Source organism: Equus caballus, chromosome 21 (genome assembly GCF_041296265.1).
Source record: "Equus caballus isolate H_3958 breed thoroughbred chromosome 21, TB-T2T, whole genome shotgun sequence".
Taxonomy (NCBI): Eukaryota; Metazoa; Chordata; class Mammalia; order Perissodactyla; family Equidae; genus Equus; species Equus caballus.
In genome coordinates this window covers 17,348,622-17,367,723 of record NC_091704.1, presented here as the reverse complement: position 1 = coordinate 17,367,723, position 19,102 = coordinate 17,348,622, and the positions used below count along the sequence as shown (strand labels likewise).

The 19,102-nt window shown below is 62.5% G+C and overlaps 1 protein-coding gene across 16 annotated transcripts in view; it reads right to left on the bottom strand.

The window, feature by feature from the left end:
- Positions 1-533: 533 nt before the first annotated feature.
- Positions 534-19,102, bottom strand: part of MAST3 (microtubule associated serine/threonine kinase 3) — a 35,581-nt gene continuing 17,012 nt past the window's right edge. For all 16 annotated transcript variants that reach the window (XM_023625478.2, XM_023625479.2, XM_070246610.1 and 13 more), the window contains 22 exons: positions 18,862-19,022; positions 18,598-18,673; positions 18,081-18,290; positions 17,900-18,001; positions 17,482-17,614; positions 15,930-15,991; positions 15,439-15,524; positions 14,550-14,758; positions 13,842-13,980; positions 10,535-10,667; positions 10,204-10,369; positions 9,639-9,740; positions 8,869-8,991; positions 8,038-8,147; positions 7,097-7,233; positions 6,324-6,568; positions 5,620-5,826; positions 5,136-5,362; positions 4,633-4,755; positions 3,946-4,082; positions 3,671-3,852; positions 534-2,404 (listed from right to left, as the gene is read on the bottom strand). In XM_023625478.2, the coding sequence (XP_023481246.1) occupies positions 1,872-2,404; positions 3,671-3,852; positions 3,946-4,082; positions 4,633-4,755; positions 5,136-5,362; positions 5,620-5,826; positions 6,324-6,568; positions 7,097-7,233; positions 8,038-8,147; positions 8,869-8,991; positions 9,639-9,740; positions 10,204-10,369; positions 10,535-10,667; positions 13,842-13,980; positions 14,550-14,758; positions 15,439-15,524; positions 15,930-15,991; positions 17,482-17,614; positions 17,900-18,001; positions 18,081-18,290; positions 18,598-18,673; positions 18,862-19,022 (3,603 nt within the window). In that variant the 3' untranslated portion in view covers positions 534-1,871. The remainder of the gene's footprint in view (positions 2,405-3,670; positions 3,853-3,945; positions 4,083-4,632; positions 4,756-5,135; positions 5,363-5,619; positions 5,827-6,323; positions 6,569-7,096; positions 7,234-8,037; positions 8,148-8,868; positions 8,992-9,638; positions 9,741-10,203; positions 10,370-10,534; positions 10,668-13,841; positions 13,981-14,549; positions 14,759-15,438; positions 15,525-15,929; positions 15,992-17,481; positions 17,615-17,899; positions 18,002-18,080; positions 18,291-18,597; positions 18,674-18,861; positions 19,023-19,102) is intronic.

Sequence of the window (19,102 nt, the reverse complement as noted above, 5' to 3'; positions counted from 1 at the left end):
AGAGCGTTTCCACGCAGCCTAGAGCGTCCGGAAGCAGCTGAACGAACACACTACTAACACGAGCCCAGCTGCAGATGATTGTTTCCGGAAATAGCCGAAGGCACTCGGAAACTAGGGGGCGTGGCCTGAGGCTTCCCACCCGGCCGAGAGCCTCGGCAGTGACCGACGCGCGTGGGGTGGCGGGTCCGGGCGTTGCGCGGGAGGGCGGAGGGCGTCTCAGGGCGCAGCCCGAGGAAAGATCGGTATAGAAAGCACACGAAGACGGATTAGTTATTTTATTAACGCAGCTCAGGCTCCAGGCGGGTGTCCGGATCCGGCTTTCAGGGCAGAGTCCACGATGGGTACTCACAGGGAGAGGGCAGGACGAGGCCAGGACCAGAGAAGGCATCAGGGAGAATCGTCATGGTGAACTCCTGTGCAGCCTTCAAAACCCACTTCAAATGACTGAGCCAAGGGTCTGTTCTCACCCCGCCCCCACCACACTTCCCGTACCCCTGCCTTAGTCCCTCACAAATCCAGACATGGGCCTCCTCTTTGCAGACATGGGCTTTTATTCACTGTGAGCTCCAGGATGGACGGAGGGAGCGAGTCATGCACAGCCTGGTCTACTCCAGCACCGGGGCGCGGGCACGGGAGCAGGCAGAGCGGACTGCAGGGCCCGGACAGCGGGGCGCGGCGACCCCGCCAGCCCGCGCCCAGTGGGGGCGGCCGGGAGAGCGGGGCTGGCGACCCGACTCTCGCCAGGGGGGCGCGGGCGCGTCTGCCCCCCGGCCTCAGCACCCCGCGCGCGCGGCGGAGCGAGCGGAAGCGCTGGCACACAGCACTGGGGCCCCACGTGCTCACTGCGGTCAGTTCTGTAAACACAAGGAAACTGAGGCACAAAGTGGGGACGCCATTTTCCCAGAGCCACACGGTGAAGCCAAGATTCAGACGGGCCCCCACTGCCCCCAGTTGGGTTTACTCAATCAAACTTCATCTCAGGGAGGCTCCAAAATGAGGGAACCCCTGGGGGGGGTGTTTCAGACACATCATGCTCAGGGGGTCGCAGCGGTGGGCATCAAACAGGTGAAATCACGTCCAGGGTGCACATTTTTCTCCAGGCCTGGTAGCGTTCTTCAAGGCCTGTGCCTCCCAGAACATCAGTGTCCTCTTGTGGAGTGGGTGACCCCTCTGCCTAGCTACTGAACTCCTACTCATCCATCAAAGCCCCAGTTCCCCCACAACCCCTCCTCCAGGCTGAAGCCTGCAGGACTGGAGGCCGACTCTAGCAAGGCTGGCCTAGGAGTGGAGGCTGTGATGGTGGGAAGCAGCCTTCAGCAGCCAGCCTGTCATCGGATTACTTTGTTTTACGGTGGAGGGGAATTGTTACAGACATTCCAAGTCATATCCAAACTGAGCCAAGACCCGGGAACTGGGCTGCAAATCACTGGGTCTCGGGTCAGCGATGGGATCAAGTTCACAAAATAACATAAAAGGTACAGAAAAACCAGAAAGCACAAATACATGTGACTTGTGCAAAGTACTTCCTTCTCAGCCCAGGGGGCAGGGTCTGCAAACGGGGTCCCAGATGCAAGGGCAGGACCCGGGCAGCTGCCTTTGTAGTGGCGGCTCCATCTGGCTGTCACTCATAAAAGGTAATAAATTAGTTGCAGGTTTTGCTGCTATTTACAAGGACACCCTCATCCCCCATTCCTGCCGCTACAGCCCGACCGGCACCAGAACAGAGGGAGGTGCTGTCTCCACCTTCCAGGAGGGACTGAGATGGCTTCTCGCTTGCCAGGTGTCAGGCTGGTGGCTCAGTCTTCACCCAGGTGTCACTTTACAGAAAAAACACTGCACAGAACACATGCGCCTTCCAGGCCAGGGAGGGCTTAGTCCTTCCTGGCGGGTCCGAGGGCTCCCGGCAGGGCCTCGGTGCCCTCCACAGCGATCTGCGGCACCGAGGCGGGTGGCCCGCTGGCCTCCTCGGGCGGCTCGTCAAAGCTCACCTCCTGCACGGCCTCCTGCTTCTTGAAGGAGTCCCGGCGCTCGGACAGGTGCAGCCGCCGCATGACCACCAGCTCTGAGTCCGGCCCGCGGCTGCGACGCCCCGCCTCCCCTTCCAGCCGCTCACCGGCACCCAGCTTGTCGGCTGACTGGCCCCGGCGCAACCGTGGAGACCGGGTGGGCGCAGACGGGTGCCCTGGCAGGGGCGAGGGTGAGCGGGGTGGGGGCGCAGGGACGGGGGGGCAGGCCAGCGGGGAGGGCGGGATGCTGCTGGTGGACTTGCGGCGGCCAGTCTTGGGGCGGGGTGGCCCAAGCTTGGCGGCCAGGCCGTGCAGGGAGCTGGGGCGGGTGTTGCCAGCGGCGGCTGGAGAGGCAGGGCTGCTGGAGCTCGGGGATGCACTGGGAGGGGATGCGGTGTCTGTGGGTGACAGGGGAGGGTCAGGGCCACCAGCCTCTGTCCCCAGGCTGGAAGTGGGCACTGGGACTTGGCGCACCTGCCAAAGCCCACATTGCTCCCTGTGGCCACTCATCATGTCTGGTTTTCCTGCCTCCCGTTGTTTGCACAGGATATTCCCTTGGCTTAGATCTTGTGAACTCCTACTCATCCACCAAAGCCCTAGCTTCCATTCACCCACTTCTCACCTAATGGCTCACCACTCACTGGGCCAAAGATACCCATCCACAGTCTGTCCATCCAATGAGCAGTCCACCCACTGGTCCCAGGAGCTGTCCAATAAGGGCCCTGCCTTCTCAACTGTGCCCACCTACTCCCCGAGCCTCAGCCCCAGAGGACACCTGGTCTGAGGAAGGCAGGGGTGGCACAGATACCCTCAGCCCCATGAGTTCAGAGTGGGCCAGAGGGAGGGATAGCAGTTGGGGTCCCCACTGGGGCAGGGAGGGCATCTTGTAGGCTCTGTGGCCCTCCTCCAGGAGGCCTTCCAGGTCTCTTCGGGTTGCCCCAGCCTGTCCCTCCCTCTAGCCTGATGCTAACCCAGTAAGCCTGGGGGTGTCTGTGTCTGCCTGTCTCTCGGACTGGAGGCCCTCAGAGTTGGGTCAAGTCACCATCCTTTCCTGCCCCAGAATGATCTTTCCATGCCCTCTCCAGCTCACACACCCTCCATGGCTCCCTATTGCCCCCCAATTTTTTTTTTTTTAAGATTGGCACCTGAGCTAACAACTTGCCAATCTTTTTTTTTTTTTTTTTCGCTTTTTCTCCCCAAATCCCCCCAGTAGATAATTGTATATTTTTAGTTATGGGTCCCTCCACTTGTGGCATGTGGGACACCACCTCAACGTGGCCTGAGGAGCGGTGCCATGTCTGTACTCAGGACCCGAACCAGTGAAACCCTGGGCCACCAAAACAGAGCACGTGAACCCAACCACTCGGCCATGGGGCAGGCCCCGTGCCCCCCAATTTAAGCCTAGCTCTTCAGCCTGATTCATCCCCCGATCCCCCCTCCACAGCCTCCTGAGGCTTTCACATCCCTCCTGTCTAGACCCCTTTGCTCAGGCTGTTCTCTCTCTGGGCACACCCTTCCCTGACACCTGTCACCCCCAGGCTGCCACTTAGACTCCAGGTTTCCTATATCATGTCATTCCATCCTCCAAACCCTGCTCGCTCCCTCACAGGACGACCACATCCCTGAGGGCCTTTCCCCCCAGGGTGGCCCTAGGGGGCACCCACCTGCCGGCGCCTCGGGTGCTGGGCTGCGGCTGGGCGTGCTGGGGCTGGGGGAGAGGCTGTGGGTGGGCGAGCCAGGCAGGCTCTCGCTGGACGACAGGGAGTGGTGGAGGCCGGAGGAGAAGCTGCGGCTGGTGTGCAGCACAGACGACTGTTTTGAAATCTTCTTGAAGAGCGACTTCCGCCTGGGGGCCAGAAACCCGCATGCTGCAGACCCCTCCTGCAGGGCACAGGGCGCAGGGCCGGCGCGCCCCTTCACCCCACCACCCGCTGCTCACCGGTCCTGGGCCTCCCGCCGGCGGCTCCGCTTGCTCCTGCGTGCCATGCGGCCCTTGGCTGCGTCCTTCCGGGCGGGGCCCACCCTGATGGAGGTGTTCTCCAGGGCCGTGGCTCGGAGGGAGATCTTGTCGCTGCTCTGTGGGAGGGAGGCGACGGCCGCCTGTGGGCCTCCCTGCCACGGAGCCACCCACCCACTTTTCACCTAGCCACCTGCACTCACTGGGGCAGAGACACATGTCCACCATCTGTCTGTCCACCAGTGAGCCCTCTACCCACCCACCCATCCACCGGTCCTGGGAGCTGTCCGACCAGGGCCTCCTCCTGGCCTGTGCCTGCCTCCCCCCCCCAGGCCTCGGCCCTCAAGGACCCCGGGTCTGAAGGAGGCACAGATGGCACAGATGCCCTTAGCCCCGCAGGGTCAGGGGGGCCCGGGGGGTGCCCAGTGGGAGGAGGGGCTCTGAGGGGTGATGTAGGACTAAGCAAGGAGGCGCGCCCTGCGCAGAGGCCTGGAGCTGGGACTGAGCAGGGGTGGGGTGGCGGGGGACCATGGACAATCAGGGCCGAGGCTGAGTGGGGGTAGGGTCACGGGAGCAGCCCCCAGGCTGGGCGGCGCGGCAGACGCGGGGCCCTGAGGCTGGACCGGGGTGGGGTCCTGGAGTCCGGGGAGGGGGCTGTGGGGGTCTGACCTTCAGCAGCAGCTCAACGACGTCCATGTGCACCAGCCCCAGGACCGACTCCCCGTTGATGTGGGTGATGAGGTCCCCGGCTCGCAGGCCGGCCTCCTGGGCGGGGCTGCCCTCCTCCACGCTCTGGAGGGGTATGGCGGGGTCACCCATGGGCCCCCAGCCAGCGGCTGCCTCCCACGCCACCTCAGTCTCCTTGACCTCAGGGAGTGACCACTGGGGACGGGGCGGGCCCTGGGCTGGGGAGAGGGAGGACAACACACCCACTGTGCGCCGGCCAGTGTCCCTGTCCCTCTGTCCACTCCTGTGCCTCTTGCTCAACCCCTCCCATCACTGACAGATATGCAAAGACCAGGGGCATGGGGGCCCCAAAACCTCATAGGTAAGGCGCACATACTCGCTTCCCAAGACCAGGAACCTTGGCCCCAAAAGAAGCAAGCACCTTGCCAGGGCCGCACCAGACTCAGCCCAGGTGTGGCATCCCACCCACCCTGAGGCCAACGCACCCAGACAACGTGGTGCACGGTGTAGACGTCACTGTCGCCCATGTAGACGCGGATCGCCCGCAGGCTGAAGCCATACTTCTTGCCTGCTCTGTGGATAACGATGGGGGGCCGCAGGCTGTCACACACCGGGGACGGGTCTCGGCTTGGCGAGGAGTCGCGGGACGACGGGTTTGAGGACAGCGAGCGTGGGGACAGGGGGCTCACCAGGGGGCCGCCGCTGCCATCATCTGCAGGGGCGAGGGCAAGGGTGAGGGCGGGTCAGGGCGCCTCCCCTGCACAGCACGCGGCCTGCCTGGCCTCTGCACACACAGCGCCCTCTGCCCGGGCGCCAGGCCCACCCCGGCTGCGCCCAGCTCCTCCCTGTCTCTGGCCTGAGCCTGACCCCGCCCTGCAGGATCCCCCAGCCCCCACCCCCCGCCAAAGCTGCCGCGCTGAGGGCGGGCGGACGGGAGACAGCAGCAACCCGCAGGGCCCTGGGCGTCACCTGCCGTGATGATGAGCGACAGGGCGGACACCGAGGCCGACTTGGGCACACGGCCCCCACTGGGGCCGGCCCTGGACTTCTCCGGGGCCGGGTCTCTCGAGCCCCCTGGGGGGCGGCCCCGGCCGGCATCCAGGGCCCGCGGTGTGGAGTGGCGTGCGCCGGTGCTGTTGCTCCGCAGGCGCGCGTGGCTGAGGACGGCTGTGTCAGCTGGGGAGTCCACAGGGTACGGTCAGCCTGCCCCTCGCACCGCTGGCCCCCTGCCTCGGGGGCAGAGCCCCTCCCTCCCAACCAGCAGGCCCGCAGTCCAGCTCCCTGGCCTTTGCTCAGCCAGTTCCCTCTTCCTGCACACCCTTCCTGGTTGCTTTCCCTGGAAAGCTCCACTCTTCAAGTCCCCTCCTCCAGGAAACCTTCCCCTGAACCCACTCAGACCCCTGGCTCCCTCTCCTGGAGCTCCCCAGCCCCATCCTTCTCTTCAGTCCCATCCTGACCCGATGAAGCTGGGGGTATCGCCCCTAGACTGAGGGCTCCTTGGGGGCCAAGCTGAGGCTCAGCTGAGCCTGGCCTCTCCTATCTTCAAGCCTGAGTTAGACAAGTAGATGCTCTCTTTGGAAAACTCCTACTCATTCTTCACAACCCATCTCAAATAGTCCCTCCTCTGGGAAACTTTCAATAACACTACCCCTCCCACCCTGGACCCCACCTACCACAAAGGCTTGAGGGCTTGGCCATCACTGGGGTGGCTGCCGGGGGTGGGTCAGGCTCCCCTAGAATGAAGACGGGCTTCTTAGGGCCCACAGGGGCTGGACCAGGCCCTTCATCCTCTGACGAGAAGGCAAACTTGGGCATGGTGTCCAGGCTGATGGTGTTCAGGAGAGATGGGCTGGGGCCCCGCTCATGCTGGGACACGGATGAGTGGCAGGAGGATCCAGAGGATGTCCAGGACCTCAGCCTGCAGCAGGAAAGAGCCCGAGTCAGCCTTCCAGGCGCCCTCACCCCAGGAACCCTGGGCACTCCAGTGGCCATGTCCTCACTCTCAGCCTACAGCCAGAGGCAATTTGTAAATAGAGGGTGAGTCCCCCTGCCTGCTCTGTCCTGTGTCTGCCTGGAGAACTGTTCACGTGTTAAAACGCAGCTTCCAATGCCCATCCTCTTGCAGACATTGATTATTTCTATTGGGTCCAGGCTTTGAAGGATAAACAGGAGTTTGTAAGCAAAGAGTATTCTGGGCAGAAGGAACAGTGCATGCAAAAGCCCAGCAGTGAGGTGGCGCACAGCTGCTTTAGCTCTAGCATGGTGAGGAGTGTGGAGCCAAAGGGAGTGAGCAGAGGGGCTAGGTTGGCAGGGGTCTGCCAGGCTAGCCAATATGTTGGACCCTTTTCTACTGGGCCATTGGGAAGCTCCTTCCAATGTTAGAGTTTGTGGTTCCATCTCCCAGCAGGCTTGGAAGCTGGATCTGCTTATACTCCCAGCCACCCACCGGACATCAATGCTCAGCCGGCGGCCGTGCTCCCCCTCGCTGCTGCGCTCCCAGCCTTCCTCCCGATCCTCACTGAAGCTCCGCTCTGCGAAGGTTGGGGTGGGTTGGGCAGCTAGGAACTCAGAGCTGCTGTAGACCTGGGAAGCAATAAAAGGTAACAGTAACAACAATAGAGGCAGGCAGCCGCGCCCATGGGGAAGGGCCAGCTTAACCGAGCGACTCCTCCGTGCTCGATGCTTCCCTGGGAGTCACTTCCTTACATCCTCACCCACCACAGCCGTAAAGACAGCCGAGGGTTAGCCCACTGGACAGACGAAGAAACTGAGGCTCACAGGGACCCGGTTGCCAAGAGGGCTACACCACAGTTTCTGCTACCGACCAGGACATCCTGCCCCGGGCCCAGGCCCACAAGCACTGCCGACGCTTTTTAATCGAATTATAAACGAAGGAACTTGAATCAAGCTCGTGAGGCTATCAAATGACACCCAGCAGAGCAGCAGTCGCCACACTCGCCCACCAGCAGAGACGCGCCGAACGCCTGCTGCCCGAGGGCTCCACACACCGCGTCAGCCACACAGGGCCCGCTGCTCAGGTGCAGAAAGGGACAAAGCCTGACACCCACGGCAGCACAGAGGGACCTCGAAACCTCCCACGGAGGGGAGAGGCCGACACACAGGCCACGCGCGTGTGATCCCATTTACAGGAAACGTCCAGAACAGGCCAAGCCACAGAGACAGAAAATAGATTGGTGGTGGCCAGGGGCTGGGGACGGGGGTGGGGAGGGACTGCTCATGGGGACGGGGTCTCCTTTTGGGGCGATGGAATGTTCTGGAACTGGATAGAGGTGGTGACTTCACAACATTGTCAAAGTGCTAAATGCCACTGAACTATACAGTTTAGAACCCAGACAGCCTGGATGCTGCCGAGCGCGGCCCGCCCACCTTGCTGAAGCGGTGGGAGCAGGAGGAGAACTGAGGGATCTCGGCGGAGGACTCCTCGTCGTTGGTCTCGTCGTCCTCGGAGCCCAGGTGGCGGTACCGCTCCGAGCGCGCTGCGGGAGGGAGAGGCATGTGCCACCCACCCGATGCCCGCAGGCGGCGCGGGGCCACGGGCTGACGTGGGGAGGGATGCCAGGCGGGGAGCCACCATGAGGGAACGGGCACTGGGGTGGGGCCGTGCCTGGGCTGTTCAGAGACCACGGGAGGCTTGGGTAGCCGAGTGAGTATCTGGGGATAAATCCAAGCTGTGTTCCGAAAGCTGTGGGACCGTGGGTGGGAACGCTCATCTCTGAGCCTCAGTCTCCCTACCCTTGAGATAGGGCACGCAGAATGAGGTCAAACTGTGCACCTCAGATGTAAAGTATGTTTCTCATTCTACCAAAGAGGAAACAGATGCTCAGAGCGGACCTCTGACATGCCCAAGATCACAGCAAATTTTGGAGGTGGCGCTGGAAACCGAAGGCATTTATTCTGTTTGACCAGAGCCCCAAAAGGGGAGAAGGAGACGTGTCTGAGCCCACCCTCCTGTGTGACAGACAGGGCTCCGTGCCTGCTCAGGGCCGGACACTCAGAAGACTGAGCCCGCTGCGGGCCCCAGGGAAGGGTCTGCCACACTCAGTGCCTTGGTTTCCCCTCAGGCAACCGGAGGGTGTGGCCTAACAAACCCAGATGCCCAGGAAATGCCGCCGGGGGCCGTGGGCAGACACCCTGTGAGTCGGAGGCTCCCAGGCAGGCCCCTCCCGCCGCAGAGCCCGCCCGCCAGAGCCCGCTCACTGTCGAAGTAGCTGGTGTCATCCTCGGCTTCCAGCTGCGGCACAAACTCAGCCTTGTGTCGCAGCAGGCCCGCCCAGTCGAGCGCCCGGAAGAAGGGGTGCAGCTTCACCTCATGGGCACCACCTGCGGACATGCCCACTGAGACCCGTGGACTGGCCGGGAAACTCGCACCGCGCAGGGCCGGGGAGGAGCCACGCAGGGGCTGGCCCGGGCCCGCTCCACCCCCCTGGATCTGGAGGCCCCTCCAGCTCGGGAAAGCCCGAGCCTCAGAGGGCGTCCCTCCTGGCCTCCCCACACGCCTCTACTCCAGGGAGCGGCGCCAATGGCAATGGCGTGAGAGTGTCCTGCTCCCCAGGCTCAGCCCACCTAGTCCCCTCCCCTGGCCAAGCTTCATTATGAACGGGACCCACAGTAGCTGCATAAGGGGTGGCTGCAGGAGTCTCAAACTGTCCCTTAATCATTCTCTAGGTAGCTAGGAAAACTGGGACAGTAGGATCCACTACGCTGGGCCTTTGAGGACCTTAGGACATAGTCCCTAGTATCCTTGCAGGCTCATATACTTGCTCAGCCTCAGTGGCCCCTGTCTGTACCAGACTCAGCTACTTGCTATTCCTTCAAGGTCTTGTGCTAATTCCTGGCGAACTCCTATGCATCCTTCAAAACCCCAACTCTAAGTCCCCCTCTTCCATGCAGCCTCCCAAGTAGGACTTTTGTTTAGCTCAGCCCCCATCCCACCCACCTGGGCCCCACCCACACCTACACCTACATACCAGTGCCCAGTCGGTCCAGTGGGCTCTGGCGGAGCAGCCTGGTGATAAGGTCCTGGGCATCAGCTGGAAGGGCCTCATCCCCCTCTGGCCACATGATCTCATCTAAAACAAGGGGAAGGAGTGAGGGGGCAGGGACAGCACCTCCCGCTACCTCCCCTCACACCTGTGCTCCAAGCCATCAGCCACCTCTGCTCCTTCAGCACACCAGGCCCCGTCCTCCCTCACAGCCTTGACTCTGGCTGTGCCCTCCGCCCAGAGCGCCTCCCCACTTCTACCTCTGCGGCTCCCTCTCGCTCCTTCAGGCGTCTGGTCGCCCGGCCCCTGCCTCTTCCTGCTCCTTTTCCTCCGGGGCATCTTGGCCTCTGACTGTTCTCTAATTTGCTTATTTATCTTCCTCACTGGCCGTCTTGCCCTTGGCCACGTCCTCAGTGCTGGCTGGGGCCAGGCACATGGCAGGTGCCCGATCCACACGTGGCGCTGTCCCTCCCCAGCACAGGGAGGGAGATGGCTGCCCAGAGCCCAGGGGGGTCGAGACTCGAGCCCGGGGCCACGAGGGGGCACGCACCACTGACCACCTGGCCAAAGAGTTCCTCGGGGGTATCTCCAAAGAAAGGCACGCAGCCCACCAGGAATTCATAGAGGACGACACCCATGGCCCACCAGTCCACCGGCTTCCCGTAGCCCTGGCGGAAGATGACCTCAGGGGCGATGTACTCAGGCGTCCCGCACACCTGGGCAGAGGCAGAGGGAAACTGAGGACACCTCCCAGCCAGGGAAGGCAGGGTGAGAATTGTGAGGGGCAGTTTAGTTTCCGGTTTTTGCTGCAAAGTCTCCCCAGGCCCGGGGTCAGGCTCCAGATGGCGGGAGGTGGCCCCAAGCCCCGCCCGTCCACACACCTGCTTGTCCACGAATTCCCTCGTGTCCTTCTCGATGTGGCCCTCATAGAGGTTGGTGGCCATGCTCATGAGCCCGATCTTGGACAGGCCGAAGTCGGTCAGCTTGATGTGGCCGAGCGAGGTGATGAGCAGGCTGTGGGCAGGCGGGGGTGCGCTCAGGGCGGGGGACCTGAGGCGCTGGGCCCCTCCCGCTGCCCCGGAACTTGCTCACTGGAGGCCCCGCCCAGGGTAGCAGAGAGCCCTTCCTGTGCACGGCCCATTACAGAAAGAACCAAAGGGGCTTGGGCACCACTGCACATTTGGCAAATGTCTTTGTGCACCTACTGGGTGCATCTGGTGTTGCTAGGAAGCACCTACTGTATACTCCACCATGTAAAAATAAATTTCCTGACATCACGGCATCTCCCCACTGTGTGTTTAACATCTCCTGAACACCTGCTGGGGGGTCTCCAGAATATTTTTGCACACGCCTCCACTATTTTGACAAATTAAACACTTTGAGAGCACCTATTGTTTACTTCCGTTGTTGAAAAATAAAATGTGTGGAGCACCTGCTATGTACAGAAATGTTTCTGTGTACCTCACGGGTGCACGCATCTTTTAAACTCGCCCGCCGACCACAGACGCTGCCGCTCACGGTTCCCCATGAGCTTCAGCAGACACACGTCTTGTTAAGCGATAGAAGCATCTGCACCGTCTGTATAAAGCCATATTTGCACTAATGGGTACACCTGCCACTGAAAAATAAGTTTCTGGAGAGCTCACTGCGTACATCCAAGTTGTCTGATGAGCCATTTATTTGGTACCTACTGTGTACCTCGACTCAATAAAGAAACAATTCTGTACACCTATTATACACACCCTCTATTTTGCAAAAATAAGGGATGTTTCTTGAACAACCACTGCATATACCAGCAGTTGAAGAAAACATTCATTTCTTGAATGCTGACTATATCTGCTATTCAAAAATTTTTTTCTGGGGCCGGCCTGGTGGCGCAGTGGTTAAGTGTGCACATTCCAATCTGGTGGCCCAGAGTCCTCCGGTTCGGATCCCGGGTGCGGACATGGCTCCACTTGGCACATCATGCTGTGGCAGTCATCCCATGTATAAAGTAGAGGAAGATAGGCATGGATGTTAGCTCAGGGCCAGTCTTCCTCAGCAAAAAGAGGAGGACTGGCAGATGTTAGCTCAGGGCTAATCTTCCTCATAAAAAAACCTTTTTTTCTTTCTTACAAATGAAATACCTGGGATTTACTTCAAATCCTCCAGCTATAGGGACAACGGGGACAGGGAGGAAGCCGGCCTGGCCGAGCGCTGGGAGCTGTGGAGTCTGAGTGTGGCACGGGGCACGGTGCCCTTCTGTCAGGCTGGCCTGAGCAGCCCACACTCACACGTTCAGGTTCCCACACCAGGAACCGCGGATGCGACCTGAGCGGAGACAGGGTCTTGCCGAGGGGACTAGCTGAGGTCAGACTGGAGACAGCGGGCCCTCATCCGATAGGACTGCTGTCCTCACGCCAAGCGGCAGCCTGGACGTGGATGTGCATGCAGGGAGAAGGCCACGTGAGGACGAGGGCCACGCTGCCACAGCCGAGGAAGCACCCCAAGCAGGGAGAGGGGCCTGGAGACGTCCTTCCCCGGCACCTTGGGGGCAGTGTGGCCCTGCTGACACCTTGGCCTTGGGCCTCTGGCCTCCAGAGCTGTGTGAGCCCACAGTCCACAACACCTTGTCACGGAGCCCTACCGGACTAACACGCCTGCTCTCGACTTTTGGTGTATTTGAAATTTTCCAAAGTGAAAAGGAAAAAATATGTTTCTTGAGCACCTACTGTGTGTGCCTATCCCTCCCTCAACCCTTCAGGGCCAGACAGCTTCCTGTGCCATCTGCGCACAAGGGCCTGGAGCTTGGGAGGGGCAGGTTCTGCCCTGGGGTTTGACCCAAGACCCTCGGAAGACCCGCCCCACTCCAGGATGATCCACAGAGGCTTGATGAGCACAGAGTGTCCTCAGAGTGTCCACCACAGGCCCAGATATACAGCAAGTGCCAAATACATATTTGCTTTAGCTTTTTTTTCTTTTGCTGAGGAAGATTCACCCCTAGCTGACATCTGTGCCAGTCTTCCTCTATTTTCTGTGTGGGACACCGCCACAGCATGGCTTGAGTGGAGCAGGTCTGCACCCAGGATCTGAACACGTGAACCCAGGCGACCAAAGCGGAGCGTGTGATTTTAACCACTACACCACCGGGCTGGCCTCTGCTTTGTTTTCTAACCTACTCACAAACTACAAGATGCCCCCAAAACATGCAGGGCTCTTAACACCCATGTTTACGTCGCTGCATGGCAAGTCCCTGAGAAACGTGTGGTTCTTGCCTTGTATCCAGGGGGCACTTAATATACGGGCAGCCCTTGCCTCTGTACACAGCAGGTGCTCAATAAATGCAGGCGCCAGTGCTCTGACTATTACATAGGTTACAAAGCATAAGAAATTGTTCACAGTCACACTTGTGTCTCCCAGTTACCCACAGAGGACCTGGCATGCAGTAGGTGCTCACTAGACACTAGAACAAAATAAATATCCCAAAGCTCTCAATAAACACGTTCTCTTCCTTTGTTCCCCGCACTAACACACAGCAGGTGCTCAAGACATGCACAGTCCTTGCTTCACACCCCAGCCTTGCAAGTGCGTGTTCTCTCCCCTTGGGTGGCAGCAGCTCTGTGAGCGCTCGGTCCCTCCCCCGCGCAGTTAGCGCACCCTAAGTGCACCTTCTCTCTCTGCCTGGCAGACCTTCCCCGGCCGCAGCAGACGCCCATTAAGCAGCTGCTCTCCCCTGTGCACACCAGATGCTCAACACGCACAGGCTCCCTGCTGTCCTGCCAGCCGGTGCCCCATGACGCCAGCGGCATCCAGACGGGCGGGGCTCCAGCCCTGCCCCACCCCGGGCCCCGCCCCGCGGCCCCGGCCCCGCCCTCCCGGGCTCCGCCCCACCCCTGGACCCCGCCCCGCGGCCCTGGCCCCGCCCTCCCGGGCCCCGCCCCACCCCTGGACCCCGCCCCGCGGCCCCGGCCCCGCCCTCCCGGGCTCCGCCCCACCCCTGGACCCCGCCCCGCGGCCCCGGCCCCGCCCTCCAGGGCCCCGCCCCACCCCTGGACCCCGCCCCGCGGCCCCGGCCCCGCCCTCCAGGGCCCCGCCCCACCCCTGGACCCCGCCCCGCGGCCCCGGCCCCGCCCTCCCGGGCTCCGCCCCACCCCTGGACCCCGCCCCGCGGCCCCGGCCCCGCCCCGCGGAGGCCACAAGCCCGCTCACTTGTCAGGCTTGAGGTCCCGGTGGACGATGCCGTAGTTGTGCAGGTACTCGAGCGCCAGCACCGTCTCGGCGAAGTACATGCGGGCCATGTCCACGGGCAGCGGGCCCATGTTCTTCAGGAGCGTGGCACAGTCGCCACCTGCGGGGCAGACACTCACAGAGGCCGCCGGCTCTACAGCCACGCCCAGGGCCAAGGCACCCTCCCTCGCCTGGTGCAAAGTGTCCCCAGTGTGTCCTGAATCAGGTGGGGAGCGGGGCAGGGCGGCAGCTTTGCGAACGCAGCCCTTTCCCTGGACACAGCTGGTGCCTTCTCAGTGTAGGCTCCCTCTCCCCGCGCGGCAGCACCTCGGTCTCTGCCCTTCGCTGAAGGTGGGGCTCCTTCCTTAACTGCAAACCCGATCCTGGGGCTCCAGCCATCCTGGCCCTTCCGACCTCACTTCTAGCTCCAGGCTTCCGCCTACCAGCACCCCTGTCTAGGATGTCCTTCCTTTCCCTGTCCCAGACGGTCCCATCCTCACACTCCTCTTCGGGCTTCCCCAGCCCCTGCCTCCCAAGGCTGGGTGCCCCGCCACAGACTGTGGGTCTCCCCGGGCAGACTGAGACCCCATGGAAGACCGAGCAGACCCCAGCTGCGTCAAAGGAGGGGCTTTTGCCCGGGTAGAGGCTGAGCTCCCTGCCGCTGGAGGCACTCGAGCCCAGTGGCCGCACCTTCCACGTACTCCATGACCATGCACAGGTGGCGCCGGGTCTCGAAGGAGCAGAACATGCAGACCACAAAGGGGTTCTCGGCGAAGGTGAGGATGTCGCGCTCTACGAAGACCTGCTGGATCTGGTTGCGCAGCATCAGGTTCTGCTTGTTGATCTTCTTGATGGCGAAGCGCTGCCGCGTGTCCCGGTGCCGCACCAGGTAGACAGCCCTGGGGGACTCGGTGAGGCTCGAGACGAGGCCCGCAGGCACCAGCCCCAGCCCGGGCCCACGCCCACCCTGCCCGCCTTTGCCTGTGCTACGCCCTGCACCGGGACGCCCTCTCCCACAGCAGCAGCCCCATGGGTTGAAGCTGCCCTTCCTCGTGTCACATCAACGAGCACAGCCGGCCCCTCGGCTGCTCGTTTCTTTGCAGCAGATTGGGACCCGTCAGCTCAAAGGCCGCTGGCAGCGACCCCAGAGACCGGCGCTCAGCCCTTAGATCCCGCCGGCTCCGCGCGGCCGTGATACTGCACTGAACGTCGCCCGGCCACAGACAAGACGCACCCCGGGCCAAAGACCCCAGGCGCTGCTGCCCCACAGACTGTCTGACCCGGAGCCTGCCCTGCTGCGGCATGCCACCCCGGGCCGCAGCAGCCCCTTGGCCACCCCTCTCCTACCCAACGCAGACCCACGACGGCTCGCTGCCCGCTACCGCCACCATGTGGTCTTCCTCAGCCCAGACACCCTGGGCCGGGGCAGGGAAGGGCCTGCGGTGGGCGAGCCGGGGAGGGCGTCTCCACTGACCTCTGCAGGCCTCCAGTTCCCTGTCCGCACACTCAGGGGCTGCCGGGGCCTCAGCCATCCCCTCGGCATCTGAGAAATGGGTCTGTGGGGGACCCGAGGACTCACCCGTACGCCCCGTTGCTAATGAGTTTGATGGTCTCGAAGTCACTCTCGCAAGGCTTCCTCCGTGAAGGGCCGACCAGGGCGCGGCTCTGCAGGGCGGGAGGGGCTCAGGATCCTGCGCCCCACACAGCGGGCTGGGCTCCTCCCGCCTCCGAGTTCCAGCCATCGGTCCTGGCGCCTGATGCTACTTCCTCACTCTAAACTTCTCAAACTCAGCTTCCAAGTTTCTGAGCTTTTACTCAAGCCCCATCTTCCTTCCAGAAAACTCATGCACATCCTACACAACTCCTCTTTCCAGTGCCCCCTCCAGCCCTGCCCCACTCAAGCTCCACAGCAGGGCAGTCTGACTTGCCTCCACCTTCTCCCCAAAGTCACAGGCATCTATTAAGCACCTACTATGTGCAAACCCTCAGCAAACCCGGCCACTCCCATGGCCGCCTGGTCTACCTTGAAAAGAACAAGACAGGTGGAGGCGCCAAAGCTCAGTAACTCACCTCTGGGGACTCGGGCGCAGGTGGCTGTCCTCCATCCTCGAGGTGACTCAGAGGCACCATTTCTGCAAGATGCAGGAGGCGCCTTGAATGGGACCTCCACGCCCTGCCCTTCCATCACCCAGAGATTTCCAGAGGCCTCCAGGGCCCATCCTGGGCTGGGGACACAGGGCCTCCCTTGACCAGCTCTTGTGATGCTGTCACTGACTCCCTACTGTGTCCAGGTCTCCGCCAGACCCAGCAGGCTGGACTGAGCAATACCTGAGGAACCTTCTAGAAGGGCTGGTGGGAAGCCCAGGCTCCAGATTGCTCAGCCGCCATCCTGGCTCCGAGCCTCAGGCATATGGCATGAGCTGTGACGCACGCCCTCTGGGTCTTGGCTCCTAACATCCTCCTCAGCTCAGGTCATGGCCGGCAGGAGCCCCCTCATTTTCCGGCCCCAGGGCTTTGCAGAGGGGCGGCCCCGAGAGAGCAGCCAGCGAACCGTGATGGTGGCAGTGAAGCCAGTGTCTCGTGGTCACGGAGCACGGCTGGAACGGGAGTGAAGGAGACCCAGGTTCGAATACAGCCCCTCTACCCTCAGTGGGCCTCCCCCAGGGTGCCAGACAGATGATCTGCCCCCACAGACTCAGCTGCCACCTGCCTGGACCCTTCCTGCTTCCTCTGACACCCAGAGCCACCCACAGTGCCACCCGCGTTATCTTCCCTGAATAGACAGGAAGACAGTGGCGGCCACACGGCCAGTCCACCAGTGGTGTGGCCTCAGCACACCTGGGTCTGAACCCCTGCTCCTCTGCCCGGAGCCTCAGTCTCTCCAGCTTTAAATGGGGACAATGGCAGTCTAGTCCCAGGGTCAACACAGCACTTGGTGGACACTGGCCACTGTGGCCAGGCCCTGCTGCCCCTCTGCCTCCCGCCACTCCAGCCACAGCCCAGCTTGCTGCTCCGACACCCCGGGCACAGGCTCCCCTCAGGGCCTTTGCTATTCCTGCTGGTCACCCTCTCGCTCCTCCAGCCCCAGCATGAACGGTCTCTCTTCCCAGCCTCCCCGACTGCCCCCGGACGGGGCCAGGCCCAAGCTCCATCTCCTCGAGAGCCGCATCTCGGTGCCCTGTTCCGGCTGTCTGGGGGAGCGCCGACCTGTGCGGCCGCGCCCACACTGCCCTGTCCCATCTGAGTCCACCTCCTGGGCCATGTCACGTGAAACGGGGACAGCGCTCTGTGAATGTGCAGGACCATGCGAAGCCACTGTTAATGGTGGTCCCCTGGCATCCTGGCCCATCTCGACTTGCTGTTTGAGGCTCCAAGACTCTAGCAGCTCAGGGCACCCGACTGCCCAGCTGCTGACCCCAGAATCCTGGGGCCATCCCCACAGTGGCCCGCAGGTGGCTGAGGGCCAGGCCGCAGAGTGCAGAGGACAGCATGGCGGCTCTGGAGTCGGATGTGCCTGGGCTGGAATCTTACCCCACCCTGGCCTCCCCTCGGTCCCCTCTCTCTGCCGCCCTGACCCAGCCTTCCCTGGTTCTCCTCTTTCCGCCACCCTGCCCCAGCTCACCCTCACAGGGGTCCTTCGCCAGGCCTAGCTGCCCGATGATGTACCGTGGCAGGTCTGTCTTGATGCCCTGGTCCTCGCGGGCCTGGCCCTCAGCAGCCTCCAGCAGGTGGTAAAACTCCTCAGGATCAAACTCCTGGGGGTGCAGAGGGGCACATCAGCCGGGCCTTGGTGCCACCTCAGGGCCTTTGCACATGCCATTCCCTCTGCCTGGAGCACCCTCACCAGGAGCTCCAACTTGTCCCCTGGGTCTCAGCTCCTAGTCCCTCCTCCAAGAAGCCTGCCCCAGCCTGGCAGCACCCTGTGTCCCTCTGAAAGTGCTATACGATGGGAACTGTCTCTTGTATCCCAGCAGGATCACTGAGGACCTGCTCTCAGCTCTGCCACGACCCCGCACCCAGCCATGTGTGAAGAGACGCACCAGGCACTCGAGGAGCCTCGCCGGCCGCGAGATAATGATCAGCAGCTTCCGGACCAGCTGGACGATGAAGCCAACCTCCTCACTGTCCGAGCGCTCGTGGGCCTGGGGGCGGGCGGGTGGGGCGTCACCCACAGGCCCCACCCCGCCTACCCGGAGCCCCCAGCCCCGAACCCCCACGCACGTCCTGCAGCAGCCTCTCCAGCTTCTCCTGCATCTCCAGGAAGTAGCGAGAGGTGACGAGTGCCTCGCGCGACTTGGCCAGGCAGTCGCGGGCCAGCTCGGTGATCTGGTGATGGATGAAGCCCAGGACGCCGTCCGCCAGCGCCAGCCGGGCGCCAGGTGAGAAGGCTGCGAGGAAGTCCTGCAACCGGCCCTCCATCTGCGCCGTGGCCTGGGCGGGGGAGGGGACAGGCAGCCCGGTCACTGGACGGGCGGGGGGCGCAACATGCCCAGGTGGGGCGGGAGGGACGGCTGGGGAGAGACGGGATGTGATGCTGGGCCGAGGAGGTTGGAGGACTCGGGGAGCCACGTGCGCAGACGGTGGGGGGGCGTCTGAGACAGAAAGGCAGTGAAAGGCAGAAACCGACAGAACGATGGAGGCGGGACACAGCCAAGAAGAGAGAGCATGCCCGTCTGTCCCACAGAGAGGGACAGCAAGGTGGAGGGAGGAAGGCCAGCCCAGCGCTGGCGCGGCCCACCTTGGGGAACCTCTCCCGGTACACATGATTCATCATGACGATCTCGTTGTCGAAGGTCCCCGTCGTGCGTCCCGGGCTGAAAGGGGGATGGTTGGCTTGTGACATGGGACGTAAAACCCAGCACAGGGGAGGAGGGCTGGGCCAGGGCTGAGGGCTAAGGGCCAGAGGACAGGCTCGGGCAGGGTCAGGGACAGAGTGGAGAAGGAGCCCCGGCATGGGTCCCAAAGCAACCCAGAAGGGCTGGGGCCAGAGGTCGAGGCCCACCTGAGGCTGCGGGAGCGGGGGCGCAGGCGGGGTGAGCAGTGGCCACCCTCCTCATCAGCCATACTCTCTGAGCTGCGGAAATGCTTGGACAGGAAGCACAGTTCGTCTGCTGTCGGCTGGAAAGGAAGCTGGTGGAGGCGCTCCCGGGAGGATGAGCTCGACTAGCAGGAGGGGTGTCAGGGCCACAGTTAGTGCCACAGCCAGGACTCCAGGATCACCCCTCAATGCCCAGGCTGCCTGC